At 41.4% G+C, this 22,388-nt stretch overlaps 1 protein-coding gene and 1 long non-coding RNA gene across 5 annotated transcripts in view; one reads left to right on the top strand and one right to left on the bottom strand.

Moving 5' to 3' along the window:
* Nucleotides 1–16,237, bottom strand: part of LOC146678583 (uncharacterized) — a 76,235-nt gene extending 59,998 nt beyond the window's left edge. Inside the window, exons 1-3 of one of the 2 annotated variants that reach the window (XR_014910355.1) lie at nt 16,131–16,237; nt 15,792–15,825; nt 14,966–15,680 (exon numbers count right to left, since the gene is read on the bottom strand). This is a non-coding gene — a long non-coding RNA (uncharacterized LOC146678583). Of the gene's footprint in view, nt 1–14,757; nt 15,681–15,791; nt 15,826–16,130 lie in introns of those variants that run through there. The other variant, XR_014910354.1, reaches the window with a different exon arrangement.
* Nucleotides 13,937–21,736, top strand: LOC146678582 (transcription factor E2F5-like). 3 transcript variants are annotated; one of them, XM_085401159.1, is made up of 10 exons: nt 13,937–14,163; nt 14,585–14,751; nt 18,295–18,404; nt 18,516–18,671; nt 19,612–19,655; nt 19,824–19,888; nt 19,990–20,200; nt 20,634–20,681; nt 20,766–20,810; nt 20,944–21,736. In XM_085401159.1, exons 2-10 carry the CDS (start codon nt 14,593–14,595, stop codon nt 21,027–21,029), a joined length of 924 nt encoding a protein of 307 aa, XP_085257285.1. In that variant the 5' UTR covers nt 13,937–14,163; nt 14,585–14,592; the 3' UTR covers nt 21,030–21,736. The 3 variants fall into 3 exon arrangements, with proteins under 3 accessions (XP_085257285.1, XP_085257281.1, XP_085257292.1); XM_085401155.1 differs by having other exon boundaries at nt 13,938–14,163; nt 14,588–14,751; XM_085401166.1 differs by lacking the exon at nt 13,937–14,163 and adding an exon at nt 17,308–17,392 and having other exon boundaries at nt 14,614–14,751.
* Nucleotides 21,737–22,388: the final 652 nt, after the last annotated feature.

Below are 22,388 nucleotides of genomic sequence, written 5' to 3'. Positions count from 1 at the left end.
TAGTTGATGTACAACTTTCAACACATCCCTCCTCTGGGACACCTACTGTACCTGTGTGCCAAGTTTCATCGAAATTTACTGTAGAATTCCTCAGAAATTAATGGAAACATTTATTCAATCTAATACAGCCAATACACTACAATTGTGTCAATTTTCAAAAATTCATTAAAAATCATCCTGAGTAGTTGATGTACAACTTTCAACACATCCCTCCTCTGGGACACCTACTGTACCTGTGTGCCAGGTTTCAGCCAGATTTACTGTAGAATTCCTCAGAAATTAAAGGGTACTTGTATCCAATGCAGTCAGCCAATACAATTTAATTATGTCAATTTTCAAAAATTCATGAAAAATCATCCTGAGTAGTTGATGTACAACTTTCAACACATCCCTCCTCTAGGACACCTACTGTACCTGTGTGCCAGGTTTCAGCCAGATTTACTGTAGAATTCCTCAGAAATTAATGTGTACTTGTATCCAATGCAGTCGGCCAATACACTACAATTATGGAAATTTCAGAAATTCATTAAAAATCATCCTGAGTAGTTGAGGTCCAACTTTCAACACATCCCTCCTCCGGGAAACCTGCTGTACGTCTGGGCCAAGTTTCAGCCAGATTTACTGTAATATTCTTCAGAAATTGCAGGGAACTTATGTTCAGTGCAAGAAAGGCTGAAAGACGACCACCACTGAACAAGACACACAAGCTGAAACGTCAAGACTGGGCCAAGAAATATCTCAAGACTGATTTTTCTAAGGTTTTATGGACTGATGATATGAGAGTGAGTCTTGATGGGCCAGATGGATGGGCCCGTGGCTGGATTGGTAAAGGGCAGATAGCTCCAGTCTGACTCAGACGCCAGCAAGGTGGAGGTGGAGTACTGGTTTGGGCTGGTATCATTAAAGATGAGCTTGTGGGGCCTTTTCGGGTTGAGGATGGAGTCAAGCTCAACTCCCAGTCCTACTGCCAGTTTCTGGAAGACACCTTCTTCAAGCAGTGGTACAGGAAGAAGTCTGCATCCTTCAAGAAAAACATGATTTTCATGCAGGACAATGCTCCATCACACGCGTCCAAGTACTCCACAGCGTGGCTGGCAAGAAAGGGTATAAAAGAAGAAAAACTAATGACATGGCCTCCTTGTTCACCTGATCTGAACCCCATTGAGAACCTGTGGTCCATCATCAAATGTGAGATTTACAAGGAGGGAAAACAGTACACCTCTCTGAACAGTGTCTGGGAGGCTGTGGTTGCTGCTGCACGCAATGTTGATGGTGAACAGATCAAAACACTGACAGAATCCATGGATGGCAGGCTTTTGAGTGTCCTTGCAAAGAAAGGTGGCTATATTGGTCGCTGATTTGTTGTTGTTTTGTTTTTGAATGTCGGCGAGGATTCCGCACGGCACTCCCCTCCATTCACCTCGCGAATCTCCGCTCTCTTCCAAACAAAGTCGACGAATTACTGCTCTTAAACCGGACTAACAAGGACTTTGCACGCTCTGCTGCCCTCTGCTTCACTGAAACCTGGCTCAGTGAGCGAGTCCCAGACACTGTCTTAAATCTGCCGGGCTTCCAACTTCACCGGGCGGACCGCGAAACAGAGCTCTCAGGGAAAACAAAGGGTGGTGGAGTCTGCTTCTACATTAATGAAGGTTGGTGTACTGATGTCACAGTGTTACAGAAACACTGCAGCCCACACTTGGAAAGTTTTCTCATCAACTGTAAACCTTTTTATTCACCGCGGGAGTTTTCTTCCTTCATGCTGGTCGGAGTTTACATCCCTCCACAGGCCAACGCGAACAACGCACTGTGCGAGCTGGCTGACCAGATTACTACCCTGGAGAGGAAATTCCCGGATTCCTTTACAATTATTCTTGGGGATTTTAACAGAGCAAACCTAAACTACGAACTCCCTAAATACAGACAGCATATAGACTGCCCCACCAGGGACAACATCATACTGGATCACTGCTACACCACTCTAAAAGATGCCTATCGCTCTGTGCCCCGGGCAGCTTTGGGACATTCTGATCACTGCATGGTCCATCTTATTCCAGTTTATAGGCAAAAACTCAAACGTGCCAAGCCTGTAGTCAAAACTGTGAAGAAGTGGACTAACGCAGCAAAGCAGGAACTGCAGGACTGTTTTGACTCCACTGATTGGACTGTTTTTGAAGCTGCATCTGAGAACCTAGATGAGCTCACGGACACTGTGACATCATACATCAGTTTCTGTGAAGACGTGTGTGTGCCAACAAAGACCTTTTGCACATACAACAACAATAAACCATGGTTCACTCCTAAACTCCAACATCTTCGTAAGGCCAAGGAGGACGCTTACAGAAGTGGTGACAGGGTCCTGTACAAGCAAGCCAGGAACACACTGACCAAGGAGATCAAAGCAGCTAAAAGGATCTACTCCCAGAAGCTGGAAGAACGGCTCTCAGCCAACGACCCTGCGTCAGTGTGGAGGGGCCTGCAGGAAATCACCAGCTACAGACGCCCCCCACCCACTATTGAAGCAAACAAAGACCTGGCCAACGAGTTAAACACTTTCTATTGCAGGTTTGAGACGGACAGACTCCCACGCCCCACCCTCCCCTCCCCAGGGACATTGCTTCAGACATTGACCCCCAACACACCTTCCACCTCTCCCCCCTTCACCCTGCCCCTCCCCAATCAAGACTCAACGACCACCCCCACCCTCCCCAATCCAGACTCAACCACCACCACCACCCTCTCCAATCCAGACTCAACGACCTCCACCACACCTCTCACCCCCCTTTCCTCCTCCCTGAAACTAAGAATACACACTCAGGATGTGAGCCGACTATTCCAGAAACAGAAGCCCAGGAAAGCCCCCGGACCAGATGGCGTCTCACCCTCCTGCCTCAAAACCTGTGCTGAACAGCTGGCTCCCATCTTTACTCGCATCTTCAACAGATCCCTGGAGCTGTGTGAAGTTCCCTCCTGCTTCAAATGCTCCACCATCATCCCTGTTCCCAAGAAACCCACCATCACAGGACTGGATGACTACAGACCTGTCGCCTTGACGTCTGTGGTCATGAAATCCTTCGAACGACTGGTGTTAGCCCATCTGAAAGACATTACAGGCCACCAGCTGGACCCTCTGCAGTTTGCCTACCGGGCAAACAGGTCAGTGGATGATGCAGTGAACATGGGGCTGCATTACATCCTGCAACACCTTGACTGCCCGGGAACTTATGCCAGGGTCCTGTTTGTGGACTTTAGTTCGGCTTTTAACACCATTGTGCCTGAACTTCTTTCCTCCAAACTCTCCCAGCTCAGCGTGTCACCAGCTACCTGTCAGTGGATCACCAGCTTCCTGACAGACAGAAAGCAACAAGTGAGGCTGGGGGAGATCACCTCTGAAACCCGGTCCCTCAGTATTGGTGCCCTCAAGGATGTGTCCTCTCACCACTACTGTTCTCCCTCTACACTAACGACTGCACCTCCAATAACTCTGCTGTCAAACTCCTAAAGTTTGCAGATGACACCACTGTCATTGGCCTCATTCAAGATGGTGATGAGTCTGCATACCGGCAGGAAGTTGAGCGGCTGGTACTCTGGTGCAGTCAGCACAATCTGGAGCTGAACACTCTTAAGACTGTAGAGATGACAGTGGACTTCAGGAGACATCCCTCAACTCTGCTCCCCCTCACCATATCAGACAGCCCTGTGTCGACTGTGAAGATCTTCAAGTTCCTGGGTACAACCATCTCCCAGGACCTGAAGTGGGAGACCAACATCAACTCCATCCTCAAAAAGACCCAGCAGAGGATGTACTTCCTGAGACAACTGGGGAAGTACAGTCTTCCACAGGAGCTGCTGATCCAGTTCTACACTGCGGTCATTGAGTCTGTCCTGTGCTCCTCCATCACAGTCTGGTATGGAGCAGCCACTAAACAGGACAGGAGCAGACTGCAGCGGACTGTACGGGCAGCAGAAAGGATCATCAGCACCCCCCCTGCCCTCCATCCAGGATCTGTACCTCTCAAGAACCAGGAAACGGGCAGGGAAAATCATCGCAGACCCCTCACACCCTGCACACAGACTTTTTGATCTGCTGCCCTCTGGCAGACGGTACAGAAGCCTGCAGACCAGGACCACCCGACACAGGAACAGTTTCTTTCCCCTCGCCATCTCCCTTCTTAACAGTTGACCTGTCACACTGCTCCCACTGCCAGACTGCAACTGCACCTTATGTACATTTTGTAGTATTCATTCCACCTCATTCATTTCTGTATTTTATGTATATAAGGTTAGATTCGTTATTTATAGTTGGTTTACATAGCTTTGTGTATGTATGTGTAATGTGTATATATAGACACTTGTGTGTGTGTGTGTGTGTGTGTGTGTGTGTGTGTGTGTGTGTGTGTGTGTGTGTGTGTGTGTGTGTGTGTGTGTGTGTGTGTGTGTGTGTGTGTGTGAGATTTACATTGCTGTGCTTGAGAGCCACCATCTACCGGAACCAAATTCCCTGTATGTGTCTGCACATATACAGTGGGGCAAAAAAGTATTTAGTCAGCCACCGATTGTGCAAGTTCCCCCACTTAAAATGATGACAGAGGTCAGTAATTTGCACCAGAGGTACACTTCAACTGTGAGAGACAGAATGTGAAAAAAAAATCCATGAATCCACATGGTAGGATTTGTAAAGAATTTATTCGTAAATCAGGGTGGAAAATAAGTATTTGGTCACCTCAAACAAGGAAAATCTCTGGCTCTCACAGACCTATAACGTCTTCTGTAAGAAGCTTTTCTGTCCCTCACTCGTTACCTGTATGAATGGCACCTGTTTGAACTCATCATCTGTATAAAAGACACCTGTCCACAGCCTCAAACAGTCAGACTCCAAACTCCGCCATGGCCAAGACCAAAGAGCTTTCGAAGGACACCAGGAAAAGTATTGTAGACCTGCACCAGACTGGGAAGAGTGAATCTACAATAGGCAAGCAGCTTGGTGTGAAAAAAATCAACTGTGGGAGCAATCATCAGAAAATGGAAGACATACAAGACCACTGATAATCTCCCTCGATCTGGGGCTCCACGCAAGATCTCATCCCGTGGGGTCAAAATGATCATGAGAACGGTGAGCAAAGATCCCAGAACCACACGGGGGGACCTGGTGAATGACCTGCAGAGAGCTGGGACCAAAGTAACAAAGGTCACCATCAGTAACACACTACAACGGCAGGGAATCAAATCCCGCAGTGCCAGACGTGTTCCGCTGCTGAAGCCAGTGCATGTCCAGGCCCGTCTGAAGTTTGCCAGAGAGCACATGGATGATACAGCAGAGGATTGGGAGAATGTCATGTGGTCAGATGAAACCAAAGTAGAACTTTTTGGTATAAACTCAACTCGTCGTGTTTGGAGGAAGAAGAATACTGAGTTGCATCCCAAGAACACCATACCTACTGTGAAGCATGGGGGTGGAAACATCATGCTATGGGGCTGTTTTTCTGCCAAGGGGACAGGACGACTGATCCGTGTTAAGGACAGAATGAATGGGGCCATGTATCGTGAGATTTTGAGCCAAAACCTCCTTCCATCAGTGAGAACTTTGAAGATGAAACGAGGCTGGGTCTTCCAACATGACAATGATCCAAAACACACCGCCCAGGCAACAAAGGAGTGGCTCCGTAAGAAGCATTTGAAAGTCCTGGAGTGGCCTAGCCAGTCTCTAGACCTCAACCCCATAGAAAATCTGTGGCGGGAGTTGAAAGTCCGTGTTGCTCGGCGACAGCCCCAAAACATCACTGCTCTCGAGAAGATCTGCATGGAGGAATGGGCCAAAATACCAGCTACTGTGTGTGCAAACCTGGTAAAGACCTATAGTAAACGTTTGACCTCTGTTATTGCCAACAAAGGTTATGTTACAAAGTATTGAGTTGTATTTTTGTTATTGACCAAATACTTATTTTCCACCCTGATTTACGAATGAATTCTTTACAAATCCTACCATGTGGATTCATGGATTTTTTTTTCACATTCTGTCTCTCACAGTTGAAGTGTACCTCTGGTGCAAATTACTGACCTCTGTTATCATTTTAGGTGGGGGAACTTGCACAATCGGTGGCTGACTAAATACTTTTTTGCCCCACTGTACTTGGCCAATAAACACGATTCTGATTCTGATTCTGAGATGTATATTTGTGAATGTGGAGATGTTATATTGGTTTCACTGGTAAAAATAAATAATTGAAATGGGTATATATTTGTTTTTTGTGAAGTTGCCTAATAATTATGCACAGTAATAGTCACCTGCACACACAGATATCCCCCTAAAATAACTAAAAAAAAAAAAAAAAAAAAAACTACTTCCAAAAACATTCAGCTTTGATATTAATGAGTCTTTTGGGTTCATTGAGAACATGGTTGTTGTTCAATAATAAAATTATTCCTCAAAAATACAACTTGCCTAATAATTCTGCACTCCCTGTAGGTCTGTTGACAGAGCTCTGTACAGGTCTGCTCGAGCTGACCTGAAAAGGGGTCCCACCTGTCCAGCAACAACACATGGCATGGAATAATAGACATCATAAACCACAGAGGCAGAACTGTGAAAACAGAAAACCTGAGTGTGCAGCTAGCAGAGGACATAAACAGCTTCTTTGCCTGCTTTGAAACACCACAACAGCAGCATTCATCTGCCTCAGCCCTGCTCCCATCCTCATCCTCACCTGGTTCCTGCACCGCTCCATTCACTGTAACGGAGCACGATGTCAGATGAGTGTTCCTAGCAGTGAACCCCAGGAAGGCGTCCAGACGGAATACGTGGTAAAGTGCTAAGACCATGTGCCCACCAGCTCACCCTCATCTCCACCAGAATCTTCAACCTCTCACTGGATGAAGCAGCCATCCCATCCTGTCTAAAATCAGCCACAATCATCCCAGTACCAAAGAAGTCTCCCATCACCAGCCTGAACTATTATTGCCCTGTGGCCCTCACACCGGTAATCATGAAACTAGTCCTTCAGCACACCAAGGATTACCTCCCCCCAGAATTCGACCCCCACCAGTTTGCATACCGTGCAAACAGATTCACAGAAGATGCCATCACCCTCCACTCGGTGCTGAGTCACCTAGAACAGCGGCAGAGCTACGCCAGAATGCTCTTTGTGGACTACAGCTCACCCTTCCACCACTCGCCCATTGAGAGCCTACTAACTTACTGCATCACAGTATGGTACAGCAGCTGCACTAAGGCGGATAGAGCCACCCTCCCAGCATGTTTGCAATGAGTAGGAGATGCTCTGTATCTCACTGTACAACTGTATAGTGACAAAGGTATTGGGTTCTTTTCTAAAAATTGCTATAAACAGAGGAACCCAAACTGATGAAAAGTGGCGAATATTTTTTTTCAAATGACTATTTTTAGTGGATTTTTGATATAGAAGCAGAATGACAGAATGTTAAAAGAAGTTACTTTTAGTCATTCTAAGCTGGGCATTGTGTTCTCTGGCTGTTCAAAGCCATGGAACTTTAGACTTTCCAAGCAAATAATGATGGCCATACTGATGTTCTTTTCAGTACATTTTACTTTATGTTCATTTTCATTTTTATGATGTTTCTATTTTTACATAATTCCTCCCACATAGCAAAATTGGTATGGCCTGGATCTGTCCCACACAATGTGCTTACACATGGCCTGCGTACCGCAAAGAATGACGGCCCTATGGTGGCCCAGATCTGGTTTACCAGAGGTGGCCCACACATGAGCCAGCACAAGGCCAGTTGCAGACACACTGCTGGCCCTGTGCTGGCCCAGAACAGTTTCAGCTCTGGCCCCAGATGTCAGCCTAATGTGTACCTTAGCCATGTAAGCCATGTAATAACAACATGTGCTGGAACATAATAGTGCAAAAGTAACATGACGAAACTCTGTTCAGACAGTGAATGGACTGATTCTTATACAGCACTTTTTTACTCACCCATATTACTCAAAGTGCTCTATACAACATGTCACATTCACCCAATCAGGCCAAATGTGGCATGCCATCACATAAACAGTGCCATCTTACCATGCCAGAAGTCAGCCAGCAGTGCCGGCTTGACACCAGATCCAGGCAAGACCCGTCTGCTATGTGGGATGACTTGTTCTTTTGGCATTTTAGTTGTGGATTGTGTTTGGACTGTGTCTCTTGCCCTTTCAGTATTGTTTCCTTGTGCTTCTAAGTGTCCCTTTGTTTCTTTTTAGGTTATGTAGTATGGGTTAGAGATATTTTGTATGTTGTTTTTGTTTAATAAATCCGCCTTTTGGATTATTCCCTGATGTGCCTGAGTTCTGTTATTTAGTGTCACTTTGAAAGGACACACAGCCAGCATTTACATAGAATTGTTCTTTCAATTTTTGATAAAGATTACAGTGAATTGAGATGTAACTTGGCCCAGAGGTACGGTAGGACGCCCAGAGTAAGAAAGTGTTGAAAGTTGGACCTCAACTATTATGGGTGATTTTTGATGAATTTTTGAAATTTCCATAATTGTAGTGTATTGACTGTATTGAATTGAATAAATGTTTCCATTAATTTCTGAGGAGTTCTACAGTAAATCTGGATGAAACGTGGCACACAGGTACAGTAGGTGTCCCAGAGGGGGGATGTGTTGAAAGTTGTACATCAACTACTCAGGATGATTTTTAATGAATTTCTGAAAATTGACATAATTCTACTGTATTGACTGTATTGAATTGAATATAAGTTTCCTTTAATTTCTGAGGAATTCTACAGTAAATCTGGATGAAAATTGGCACACAGGTACAGTAGGTGTCCCAGAGGAGGGATGTGTTGAAAGTTGTACATCAACTACTCAGGATGATTTTTAATGAATTTCTGAAAATTGACATAATTCTATTGTATTGGCCGACTGCATTGGATACAAGTACCCTTTAATTTCTGAGGAATTCTACAGTAAATCTGGCTGAAACCTGGCACACAGGTACAGTAGGTGTCCCAGAGGGGGGATGTGTTGAAAGTTGTACATCAACTACTCAGGATGATTTTTCATGAATTTTTGAAAATTGACATAATTCTACTGTATTGGCCGACTGCATTGGATACAAGTACACATTAATTTCTGAGGAATTCTACAGTAAATCTGGCTGAAACCTGGCACACAGGTACAGTAGGTGTCCTAGAGGAGGGATGTGTTGAAAGTTGTACATCAACTACTCAGGATGATTTTTAATGAATTTTGGAAAATTGACATAATTCTATTGTATTGACTGTATTGAATTGAATATAAGTTTCCTTTAATTTCTGAGGAATTCTACAGTAAATCTGGATGAAAATTGGCACACAGGTACAGTAGGTGTCCCAGAGGAGGGATGTGTTGAAAGTTGTACATCAACTACTCAGGATGATTTTTAATGAATTTTTGAAAATTGACACAATTGTAGTGCATTGGCTGTATTAGATTGAATAAATGTTTCCATTAATTTCTGAGGAATTCTACAGTAAATCTGGCTGAAACCTGGCACACAGGTACAGTAGGTGTCCCAGAGGGGGGATGTGTTGAAAGTTGTACATCAACTACTCAGGATGATTTTTAATGAATTTCTGAAAATTGACATAATTCTATTGTATTGACTGTATTGCATTGAATACAAGTACCCTTTAATTTCTGAGGAATTCTACAGTAAATCTGGCTGAAACCTGGCACACAGGTACAGTAGGTGTCCCAGAGGGGGGATGTGTTGAAAGTTGTACATCAACTACTCAGGATGATTTTTCATGAATTTTTGAAAATTGACATAATTCTACTGTATTGGCCGACTGCATTGGATACAAGTACCCTTTAATTTCTGAGGAATTCTACAGTAAATCTGGCTGAAACCTGGCACACAGGTACAGTAGGTGTCCTAGAGGAGGGATGTGTTGAAAGTTGTACATCAACTACTCAGGATGATTTTTAATGAATTTTGGAAAATTGACATAATTCTATTGTATTGACTGTATTGAATTGAATATAAGTTTCCTTTAATTTCTGAGGAATTCTACAGTAAATCTGGATGAAAATTCGCACACAGGTACAGTAGGTGTCCCAGAGGGGGGATGTGTTGAAAGTTGTACATCAACTACTCAGGATGATTTTTAATGAATTTTTGAAAATTGACACAATTGTAGTGCATTGGCTGTATTAGATTGAATAAATGTTTCCATTAATTTCTGAGGAATTCTACAGTAAATCTGGATGAAACTTGGCACACAGGTACAGTAGGTGTCCCAGAGGGGGGATGTGTTGAAAGTTGGACATCAACTACTCAGGATGATTTTTAATGAATTTCTGAAAATTGACATAATTCTATTGTATTGACTGTATTGCATTGAATACAAGTACCCTTTAATTTCTGAGGAATTCTACAGTAAATCGGGCTGAAACCTGGCACACAGGTACAGTAGGTGTCCCAGAGGGGGGATGTGTTGAAAGTTGTACATCAACTACTCAGGATGATTTTTAATGAATTTTGGAAAATTGACATAATTCTATTGTATTGACTGTATTGAATTGAATATAAGTTTCCTTTAATTTCTGAGGAATTCTACAGTAAATCTGGATGAAAATTGGCACACAGGTACAGTAGGTGTCCCAGAGGAGGGATGTGTTGAAAGTTGTACATCAACTATTCAGGATGACTTTTAATGAATTTTTGAAATAAACATAATTGTAGTGCATTGACTGTATTGCACTGAATATGAGTTTACTGTGATTTCTGAGTAATATTACAGTAAATCTGGGTAAAAACTGGCCCAGAGGTAAAGTAGGTGTCCGAGAAGAGGATTGTGTTGAAAGCTTGGCATCAACTTTTAAGAATGATTTTTAATGAATTTTTGAATATGCAACCAGACTGTCACGATGGCTGTATTGGGCTGTTCCATTGTAATTTGTGTGCGCGCGTGCGTGTGACTGTTCACGCGCGTGCATGTGTGCGCGAGTCTAGGCTTTCAATCAGGATATAAAGCGAAAAGGCGCTACCGTAAAGACTGGTGTAAAAGCGCAAGGAAATTTATGCGGCGGATAGGAGGCGGCTGGCTTGACCGCGGCTCACAAATGACGGCTCACTTTACCGCAGTCATGACTCACATGGCGCTGTCGAACACAAATATTGAAGTTTAGAAACAGGTATGAAGAATTTAAATGTCAGTTGTTGGTTGTTGGTTTTTTTTTACGTTTTTAGTTTCGTTTTCAGTTTTACTCTTTATTGTTGAAAAACTAAACTAACTTTTAGTTTTTAGTACTTTTACTGCTAGCTTTTTCTTTGTTATTTTTTTGTAAAAAAAAGGACATTCTTTATTTTTCAGAGTAGTTATAATAATAAAAATGTAGCTTTTTGAATGCAGTAGACATCCCGAATACGCCTAAGTATGACAAATCTGACAAGGGCTGAAACGATTCCTTGTTACCTTAATTTTGTTATATTTACTTTTAGTAGCATTGTTATAAAATATAATCCAAGTGCCTATTTGCTAAGTACATATTAAAGTGTAATATTAAAGGCCAGCTTTGAGGGTTTATACACTGTGTTTTAGGTCATGAGACTGCTTGGCGACATGAAATTGTGATAAACAGGATCTTTAGTGCAGACTTTCCAGAGAGTCTCGCTCATGTTTGTGCTGATAGATGATAACAACAGGAGACGACCTTCGGGCCGTGAGTGCCCGACGTGGGGAGCGGGGGTGTAGAGTATATTACACTCATCCTGTTGGTAATGCATTAGATTTTGCAGGAGGCTTCGCGCTGTGCACATCTCCCTCCCGGAAGGTTTTGTTGAATAAAGTATATATTTTGAATACACTGAGTTTGTGTCTTCTCTATCAAGCCTGAGGACAAAAGAATCGGGTCGATAGTACTCAATATCCAAAGCAACAACGGTGACAACAAAAGACAGTGGAGGAGCTGGTGAAGACGAGTGTCAGGGGTGCTTTGTGTGGACAGAAGAGTGAGAGGGGAGGTTTATGGGATATTAGTGAGGTCTGCAGTGATGTATGGTGTGGTTTTGTACTGCCATAAAGACAGGAGGCTGAACTGGAGGTGGCAGTGTTGATGATGCTTAGATGTTCATTGGGAGTGGCCAAGATGAACAAGATTAGAAAAAAATGAGTACATCAGAGGGATGTTGAATATAGAGGTGCCAGGCAGGAGGAAAACAGGAACACCTCAGAGAAGATTTGTGGATACCGTAAAGGAGGACATGCAGAGGGTTGGTGTGGCAGAAGAGGATGGCAGAGGAGGCAGATGATCATCTGTGGTGACCCCAAAAGGAAGCAGCTGAAAGAAGAAGAGGAAAGATGCTGGTAAAAGTGGAAGTTCAATTAAGTTAAAGCTTTTAAACCCAGAGTATGGGACACAGTGTGACCAGTTTAGAGTGGTGACTTTTGCACATGCAGTTTTTATTTTTGTTGTATCAAATAAATGCTTCAAAAATAACTACTCAGATAAGTGCCTGGGGCCATTTTAGGATGGAACAAATAGATTAGATGAGTTAAATGACAACTCTCTGCCAAAGGATTCCCAGCAGAGACATTTTAGGTGACCAAATTGAAATTTACTCCCAAGGCTTAAAAGCTGCTGTGTGGGGTTCTGCAAATTAGAGCTGATCAAAATGTAGAACATGGCCGTAGTACTAAAGGGGTACAAGGGAATTCAGTGCAGTTCCTGATAACAGTCCCTAATCCGAAAACAGTCCTAGTGGGACATCTGATCCCTCTAATGACAAGGAGCATGACCAGGTTTCTGGATTTTAGCACTACTATATCTTCCATGACTCTGTTCAAAACGTTTTTATCATTCTCAAATTGCAAATCTGGGTTTATCTATGTAACACAATATTATTATTATCCAGTAAATAATTGTAAATAATTATTTCCTGGATATAATGACTTATTTACTCATAAAAATGTAAATAATATACATTTATATACATTTATATGGACGGGTGTTGATGACATGAAGCTGGCTGTAGTTACAAAGTCAAGGTCAGGTTCCAATCACTGAATATAAATTGCTGTTTTTAACATAAAAATGCAAATACATACAACACATTTGCATTTCCACTAATACCAATTTTAAATACCAGATGTTTTTTCAGGTTTTATTAAAAAATAAATATTAAAAATGTTAATACTAATTTTTTTTCTTTTTATGGAGTGTGACAACGATTGGGTTTGCACCCGTCTGCAGCCACTTTAAACAACCACTTCAGAATCTTTGTCACAGGTTTTTTTAAATAAGTCTTTAAATTACTGAGAATATATTTTTATCATATGATCATATTACTTACAGCACATATGTATGAAGATCGTTTGACTACAATAATTTTTCTTCTTGTCAACATACCTTTAATAAAGCAACAGCAAGTATAAACATTACTTTACAGTACTTAATAATTATCTATAACCTCTATATATGATTTTGCTGCAGATTTAAAGATAAATCATTTACAGGCTTGTGATGAATTGTGTGCAGCATGTCGCGCATATATAGCACATTAATATGCATAGATGATAAGTTTTCATATGCTTTACTCAATATAAAATAAAATTTTAAAGATTTAAATAAATTGATATTCAGCAAACGTTCACTTATTGTTGCTTATTATGTGCTTATTTTCCATGAAATGTTACAGACATCTTTTCCATTCTGCTAGCGTAATGTCCACATTGTTGCTGTGTTGCTTGTAAATTTTATCTTTAAATGAAAATAAAGAAATTTGCTAAATGAAAACACGTTTTTGAAAACAAAAACAAAAAAATCTAATTTTTACACTCTTTTTCACACGAGGATAAAGTCGCAGAAAACCTATTTTTGTCAGTGATTCACAGGTTTTGGATGTCCGACCAGACTGATATTTTAATGTGAGTTGATTTTATTTTGGTTGGTCGAATGGTTAGGTTTTATTGTGAAGGCAGGTAAATGCAGCTACCGGAAAGCTCCGCGCCTAAACAGTTGGGAGTGGACTGTTAGTAGAGTTAGCGCGGTGCTGTTTACCATGTAAATACTGTGTTTACATTAGAGGTTAAGAACGGATATATTTACTTGTCCGCCAAAACCTTTGTCTCAGTTTAAACACTGAAATCGGCTGTCGTTGTTGGGCTTGCTAACGTTAGCGACTCTACGCTGCTACTTCCTCCAGCCATCAAGGTAAACACAATTGTTTTGTCTTACGCTCGTCGCTTTTTGTGTTCGTGTGGAAGTGATCTTTAGAAAAACTAAAGGCTTTTACCAGTTTGCAGGATAAACTAAACCTCCTAAACAGCTACTTTCGAGTGAAAAGCTAAACATCTTTTTGCATTTCCGATACAGTGTTTTCATAATAAATCAGCCCCAGGTAGCACTTATGGTGAAGGTGAATGTAAATCTAAAGAGCTCGACATTATTGATTAGCCAAAGCGCTTATTAGACAGATATACCTGAAAACCCGACAAAGCAACGGCAGAGAGCATACACAGAAAACACTGAGAATATTTTATTTCGAAGGGAACTCTGCAGCTGTGTGAGGCGGGCTCATTCAAAGATCGGAGAGGCCCCATCTCGGGTTCATTTGTTTTGTGTTCCTGCCCAGCAGCAGCTATGGATCCTGAAGATAGCCCACACAGCCCGGACGAAGACACCAGCATGCCAGAACAACACCCCAAATACAAGAGGAGTCAGAGGAGTCTTCATGTGCTCACCACGAAGTTTGTCCAGTTACTGCAAGAGTCTAAAAGCGGCGAGCTGGACCTGAGAGACGTAAGTGAGCCCACACAATACAGTAAACACCTAGGCCAGCATGTTGCATCAAATTATACGTGTGTGTTGTACAGTATTTTATAGCTTTGAAACTTTAGATTTGTGCTACTTTATACTGTATGCCTGCCATTTTTAAACTTCAGGCCTCCGTGGCCTAGTTTTCCTTTGTGTTTTCATTACTTCATTTTGGTCCTCAGAGGATTTACTGGTTGACCTGGGGCCCGTTCTTCGTACCTCGCTAAGTAGGTTAGCCGGATTAGATTGTTGACGATTTCGCGTGATCCTGGATCAGTCGGTTCCCCGAAGCTCATCCGGGACTTGCTGTCATAGCAACAGAGCCGTAAGCGTAAACCTGCTCGGGAGCAGGTTTACTTTATGTAAACAGGATTAGATCGCGGCCACGCAGGTATGTCCGCGTCATCATACGAAAGCAACAGCGATATTCCACCACTGTTTCACCATAAATAAATAACATCAATGTAACTAAAGACAATGCAGCACCTGATCCATTTATTGATTTCACACAGGTCATTTCCTAAAAAAGGGAAATGTACTATTAACATTCTATTACATGTATGTGATTATTACAGATGTAATTCATATTTCAGAGTAGTAATTGTAAATTACTTCGTGTAATCAAGATGAGAGACCACGGCTATAAAAGCGAAGGTGGATTTGGGAAGCCTGTCGCAGCCATGTCCTGTCCGTATACGCGAGCCACCCATTGCGGAAGGTGCAAGATTGATAAGGAGAGTCCTCAGAATTCAGCGTATATTGCGGGATAGACAGGATCCTTTAGCTCAGCGCGACAGTGTGCTCATAGAGAGATATCGATTTTCCCGTGAGGGTATTATTCACTTAACCAACTTGTTGACGAGGGGGTGCAGGACCACCACCTGTCTTTTTTTCCTCTGCCCTTTTCTTGGTTGCTGTTATAAACAAACAAACAGATTATTCCAGGGTCTCTTTCCAAGAGACTAAAAGCAATATAAGTGATAAATATTACCATTCTGTAGAATATTCTTATATTTCACTTTTACCTGTTCCCATGTTCTAGTGGGTCCTGTCGTGGCTCTAATGTGAAAGAGGATAAAATATAACATATTATAATATAATGTAATATAATATTGGATAATATAGTGTAATATAATAAATCTACCCTACCGCCTACTGGTGTTGGCCAGAGGGGCCGATGGCGCGATATGGCAGCCTGGCTTCTGTCAGTCTGCCCCAGGGCAGCTGTGGCTACAACTGTAGCTGCCTCCACCAGTGTGTGAATGTGAGAGTGACTGAATAGTGGCATTGTAAAGCGCTTTGGGTGCCTTGAAAAGCGCTATATCAATCCACTCCATTATTATTGTTATTATTAAATTACTTACGAGTTTAATTTGTCAGCAACTTTCTGCCAGCCCTCGCTCCTTGCTTTTGCAGCCTTTGCAGTGTTCCCTTGCGTTCTGATTAAACTCTGAAACTCCTGAAATCCCTCACTCAAGAGTTCTTGCTCTGCTGCCGAAAAATACCGAGCCGAGCGCGCTCCGTCGACATTTTCGCCGACCAATCAGAGGGTTGCCGATCAATGTTTCTACTATCGATGCGTGGCCCCTTTTACGACACCCAGTGATGTCACATTACTGCGTCCAGCTGTACTAATCGTCAACAGCAGGTGTGTTCGGGGAACCGGATTAGCGAGCTCACGGTTAGCGCGATGATTTGATCTTGGATGTGTCATTTGATCTTGGATGTAGTAAGCGACGTACGAAGAACGGGCCCCTGATCCTTCATCAAGAGGTTTAGGAACACAGAGTACATAAATGAAGGGAGCACAGTAAATACTTCAGTTTACTTTTTAAATGTAAACACAGTGGGTCTCAAAATCGAAAAATGTGCATATTTAATAAAATTATTCTCTAAGTCATCTGGATACTTTTGATTTTGTTTTATTCCGATTATGCTATTTCTTTGCAACTTGATATTTTTTCAATCCAGGATGAATTTAGCATGAAAACAGCATTTTCTCCATTTTTGTGACGAAAAATTTAAAGTTAAAGATGTTCTGCATGTTTTACTTTACATGTGATGATTTGGGATAGAATGACTCTTGTCCTGTAGGTTATAGACTTTTTAAATTTTAGATTAATATATCATTATATTTTTAAAATCTTATAAGAATAATTTCAGTTAACTGATTAAAAAAAAGAAGAAAGTATTTATTATAAATAAATACTTGATGTCCACTGTGAGCGACTATCTTTGAACAGAGGCGGTGGCTTACGATACCAACTGTCTGCCATCTATAATCCAGTTTTGAGATCCCGTCCCAGATGCCTTAACGGCCACTCACATCCTGGGCCATCTGACCTCAGGAAATCACATGATGGGGTGGGGCCAGGTTTCACAATGAGCCCACCCGAAACCGTGGCTGATTGTCACCCACACCCGCTTTCACACCTTGGCTCATGTGATTAGGTAGAGGATCATCAGGGGGTCCTTTTGTCCCTCCTTGGGGGGATACACCCACAGGGTTTAAATCTGGGACTCTCCACCTTTTTACCCTAGAACTGAAGAAACTTCTCGGATGAGAGGTGAAACATCTTCAAGCAACCTAAAGAAGAAGATGACTGAGAACCTTCACAGACATATTGTAAATAAATTGCAGTACCTTCAAGGCTCACAAGGGGGCGACCGGTCACACTTTAATACATACTATCATCATCTGGTTACTGTAATGCAGATCTTCTGCTTCGTATATATTAAATTAAGAGAGCCATACTAGCTTTGCTAAAGTAAGTGAAGGACCACACACTGCATAACTGAATTGACACATTGTTACAGGTTAGAATGCAAACATTACATCATTCATCTAACATGCTAAATAAACATTTAAATTAGTCTGTTTGTTGCCATTTTTTTGATATACACCACTAGATCTGTCACTAATGAAGCAAACTGGATTGAAGCCAAGTTAAATAGCAATAAAAACACACTGCATCTTGAGATTCCTAAGCACGTATTTATTTATTTATTTAAATTTTTGGGCTTTGTTTTGTTTGTGTTTTAGCATGCGGCAGCCCTTATTTGGCATGATCTGTGGGGCCTCGGGCTGTCCTTTCCCCATGTGTGGGTTTAGGGTTCGATTTCTTTAAAGTTCTTTAAGATGTTTTCTCTGATTTAAAGTCCATGGATTGTTCTGGCTACATTTTGGCATACATTTAAAAATTACACTTCATTTGTTAAGCAAAAGCTTTTGCTTCAGGAAATAAATAAGTGCATTAAACCCCACAAGAACAGCAGCTCGATTTTGTTAACATTGTGAGTGTAAAAATTAAGAAGGAGTACATGCAGACTAGTGTGAAGAGAAAGAGTGAGACGGAGGCAGATGATCAACTTTGTTGACTCCTAAGGAGACCAGCTGACAGTACAGAACTGGAGCACATCTGGGGTGTTAGTGTAGGCCTGATGCATTGTCTTTGAATAACTGCTGTGTGTGTGTGTCAGACACGGAGGCTGGGGTAGAAAAAGCATCTTTTTTCCCTGTTGTTTCAGGCGGTCAGGGCTCTGGCTGTTGGACAGAAGAGGCGAATCTACGACATCACAAATGTACTGGAGGGCATCGGCCTGATTATGAAAATATCCAAGAGCAACGTAAAGTGGATGTGAGTTTTTAACTCTTCTCTTGTGTGCATGCACATATGTCAAGAATATGAAGCAAAACATAAATAATAGTAAAAGTTAACATGTTCTCTTTTATTTTCCCCACAAATAAGAGGCCACACATTGGGAGAGAATACACAGCTATTAGCCAACAGGCTGGTGGAGTTAAAGTCTGACGTGAAGGGCTTGGAGCAAATGGAATGTGTTTTGGACCAGCAGAAACTCTGGGTCGAACAGAGCATCAAGAATATAACAGAAGATTGCAGAAAATATCCTTTTCTCTAATAACTGTTGAATTCATTGCTCAGTCATAATTTTCCCCCTAGAAGGTTGGGAGTATGTAATTGCTTCTGTTTGTTTGTTTACAGCCTAGCCTTTAGTTTTCAAGGTATCTTTTTTTAAATGCTGATTTCATTTAGGTAAAAACAGGGTTGAGGTGAAGGACACACCAAATGTGAAAATGAAGTTAAAACTTTTTGTGAAACCATATCAAGTAATAGATCGTGGAAGGATGGAAGTTCTCACAGCTCACAGAAGCCAAAGATTTCAGCCAATTCTGCTCCAATCATTTGGGTAAAGACAATAAAATACATCATTTAAGCATTGAATGCTTCAAGGTCAAAGGTCAGGGTCACCCGATTTAGGAAAAAGTTTTAGGTTCCATCGAATCATCTCCAAACTTTAGGGGCAATATATTAGTCATTGAGGTGCGTAAGCACTTTGTTTTTTGAGCTCTTTAAAACATAATTTTTTCAGTAAACCATTATATGACTTCACAATCACACAAATATGATTAATATACTACATTAGATTTCCATATTAACAATCCTGACAGCAGTGCAAATGATCTATGAAAACAATACCCATGTCATTACTGAGGATTTCCAAAAGGCAAGCTGATGTCAGCATGTTGTAATAAAAACATCAAAGTTGTAGTATAGTCCGTGGGCGTGTATGTGTTTACTTCTGTTTACCACAACGTAGGAACAGAATTATGTGTATTTGTACTAAATGTTTTATGCTTCCAGCTTTAACTGAAAATGAGATATTGGATATCATTTTTAGCAGATTTGATGAGATTTAATGTGTTTCTGTGGCAGATACGCTGCATTTGCATTTGTGCCGTTACAGAAAATGCTGTGCAACAATCCATCACATCTCTTTTCTGAATAGCAAAATATTTTAAGTTGAACCTTAACTCAGATCAACTCTGACATATGTGAATCATGAAGATATCTGCAACTGCTTTTGTGGTGATGTATAATCCCTCTTTTCCAGCAATTACTCTTTTTTCAGTATATTTTTATATAGATAAAAAAAATAAAGTAGAGAGTCAGTAAGCCTGAGATGGTGCTTTCTGCTCTTTGGAATAAATACATATAAATCGTGTTTTGACTTGTCTGCATCTTGTTTCTTCTCAGGCCACACACTTTTAGCAGTGCAAGCACCACCTGGCACACAGCTAGATGTCCCCATTCCCAAAGCTGTAAGTTCTGCATCACTGAAAGCGACTGTAGTTTATACTCCCGCTGCTGCCCTTAATTCAGACGGGGGTGATTTATGTGTGCTTGCGTCTCCTTTGTACAGGTCCAGAACTGCCCGGCAAGGTACCAGATCCATCTGAAAAGCGCCAGAGGTCCCATAGATGTCGTCCTCCTAAACAAATGCTCCGTCAGCTCTGCTCCTGTTGTACTTCCAGTCCCACCAGCAGAAGAAATTTTACAGAGCGCCAGCTTAGCTCTGTCTGCCTGGCGAGAAGAAAACAGTAAAGTCAGTAACAAAACTGATGAATCCAAAAGTGAGTCGTTATCTTTCCTGGATACACCACTGAAAGAGAAATGAAAACTAATAAACCCTTCATTTTATAAGTTCCACGCCTTTTAATGTTCATCCAACAGTTTTTTAACTTTTAAACTTTTAAAAGGCAACAAACTGCTGTGGATGATGTTGATGATGATAGCTGACCCTGCGTGGTGGCAGACTTGGTGTTTGAAGCAACCACTTTCGATCGTGCCACAGTCTTCACTCTTTTCCCCCATGTGACTGGAATCAGTTAATTTAAAAAAAGCACATAATATTCAAACATGAAAAAGTGGATGTAATGCTTAGTTAAATAAACTGTGTGACTAATGTTTGACAGGCTGTTCCTTCTTTCATGCTTACGCAGGCTTTACATTTAACGTATCTACATTGTCATGCTCACAGTTTGTTCAAAAAAATATTTTTTCCAGCGCCGGATCCATCGAACCAACGCCAGGACCAAACAGAGCCGCCCAGAGGTAGTGCCGGTCTTCGCTCTTAAAAACACTAAAGTCAGCTAATTTTACTGTAAATTGATGTCTGGTTTGTTTTTCTTTTTGTAGGAATATTAAATACAAATCTAATCACAAAGCTCTTGTCCTCTGAAGGTAAGTACACTTTATTCATCTTTATAAAGTGATTAACGATTATTGCATATTGAATGTGGTAATTACACGTTTACATCTGCCTAACAGTTTTTTCTCCTCTGCTCCTCTTGTCTCCATCCCTCATCTAAACAAGATTACACCTGTGATCTGGACGAGAGAGAAGGCATCTGCGACCTCTTTGACATCCCCATGCTCAAAGCCTGTGGTTACATGAGCTAATGTTTTTAATTGGGTGGGATTTTAAACACTGGTTTGTGATGAAATGCATTTAATCAGAACCGTGGGACCTTGGCGAACATGCAGCATTCTTTTTGAGCTTCCTGAAGATCCATATTTATGGTGTTTTCAGTGCTGTTGCTGTAAAGTGTCCAAGAGTTTGAATTTGGAAGCAAACACCAAGGGCATGGACAGAAAGAGCACACTCAGAGTTAAAGTATTTGTATTCTGATTGAACTGTCAAGCATTTCAGCTTTTAAACCAGTTACTACCAGAATTTTAGGCTCCATGTAAAAGCACAACAGGTGGCCTAGAGTCACAGCAGTTAGCCCTGTTGACTCACAACAGGAAGGTCCTGGGTTTGAATTTAATTCCAGCCTTTTGTGTGGGGCGTGGGTTTTTTCTGGGTATGCTGATGTCTCCCACAGTCCAAAGATATGCTAGGTTAACTGGTGACTGGTGCCTAGATTAACTGGCTAAATTAGCCACTATTATAAGTGTGAGTGTTAAACCTGTCTCTGTGTTGGCCTGATGATTGACTACCTCTCGCCTTGCTGGGACCTGTGACCATGATTTGGATAAGCTTTTTAGATGGGTGTAAGTGTACCCAGTGTTTTATCTGGAACTCAGCCCTATGTTCAAAAGTGAATATTCCCTTTTTAAATAATGATTTGTATTTAACTTTTAAGACATAACAACAATAAAATTATGCAAAAAGTTTCTTTGTATTTTCTGAAATGTGGTCCCAAACCATGACGGAGCCTCCACCTATTTCGATGACTGAAAACTTTCACTATTGTATTTCTTTTCTAATCGCCATACATATTGATTTGAACCACAAATGTCAACTTTGGATGCATCACTCCTTACATCCTTTTGCTAATTGATTGACTGATTTCTGGTCTAGTTCTTGGACAGTTTGACATCCCTCAGCCTTTTCTTCCCGTTTCCCTTCCTTAATATGTCATTAAAACTATTCCTGATTAGTAGATCAGTAGGTCAATCAACTGAAGCTCTAGATTCATCTGTCAGGTCTATCCTGAATTTTTTTCCTTTTTCTTAATGACAGGGCTTTCAGATGCTGTAGATAGTGTTTGTTTGTTTTTAAATATTATTATTAATGCCTCTTATTTATGTTCACCTCCACTTGTCCACTTTTTACTCATTTTTTAAGAACATACTGCAAAGATACGAGTCTTCAGCTAATAGTTCTTTGAGAATCACCTCTGTGCAAAAATACAATTTTTTTTATGTCTGTGAAATTGTTATCTTTTTTTAAAAAAAAAAATTGTAGCGCCAACTAAAGAAAAGCCCCCAAAAGCATCTAACACAGGGTGCCTTTATTGTCTTTCATAGGCTGGT

Source organism: Rhamphochromis longiceps, linkage group LG1 (assembly GCF_057381845.1).
Source record: "Rhamphochromis longiceps isolate RC_006_pf linkage group LG1, R_longiceps_female_GT1.1, whole genome shotgun sequence".
Lineage (NCBI taxonomy): Eukaryota > Metazoa > Chordata > Actinopteri > Cichliformes > Cichlidae > Rhamphochromis > Rhamphochromis longiceps.
The sequence above is the reverse complement of the archived record's forward strand: the minus strand, read 5'-3'. Positions and strand labels throughout refer to the sequence as shown.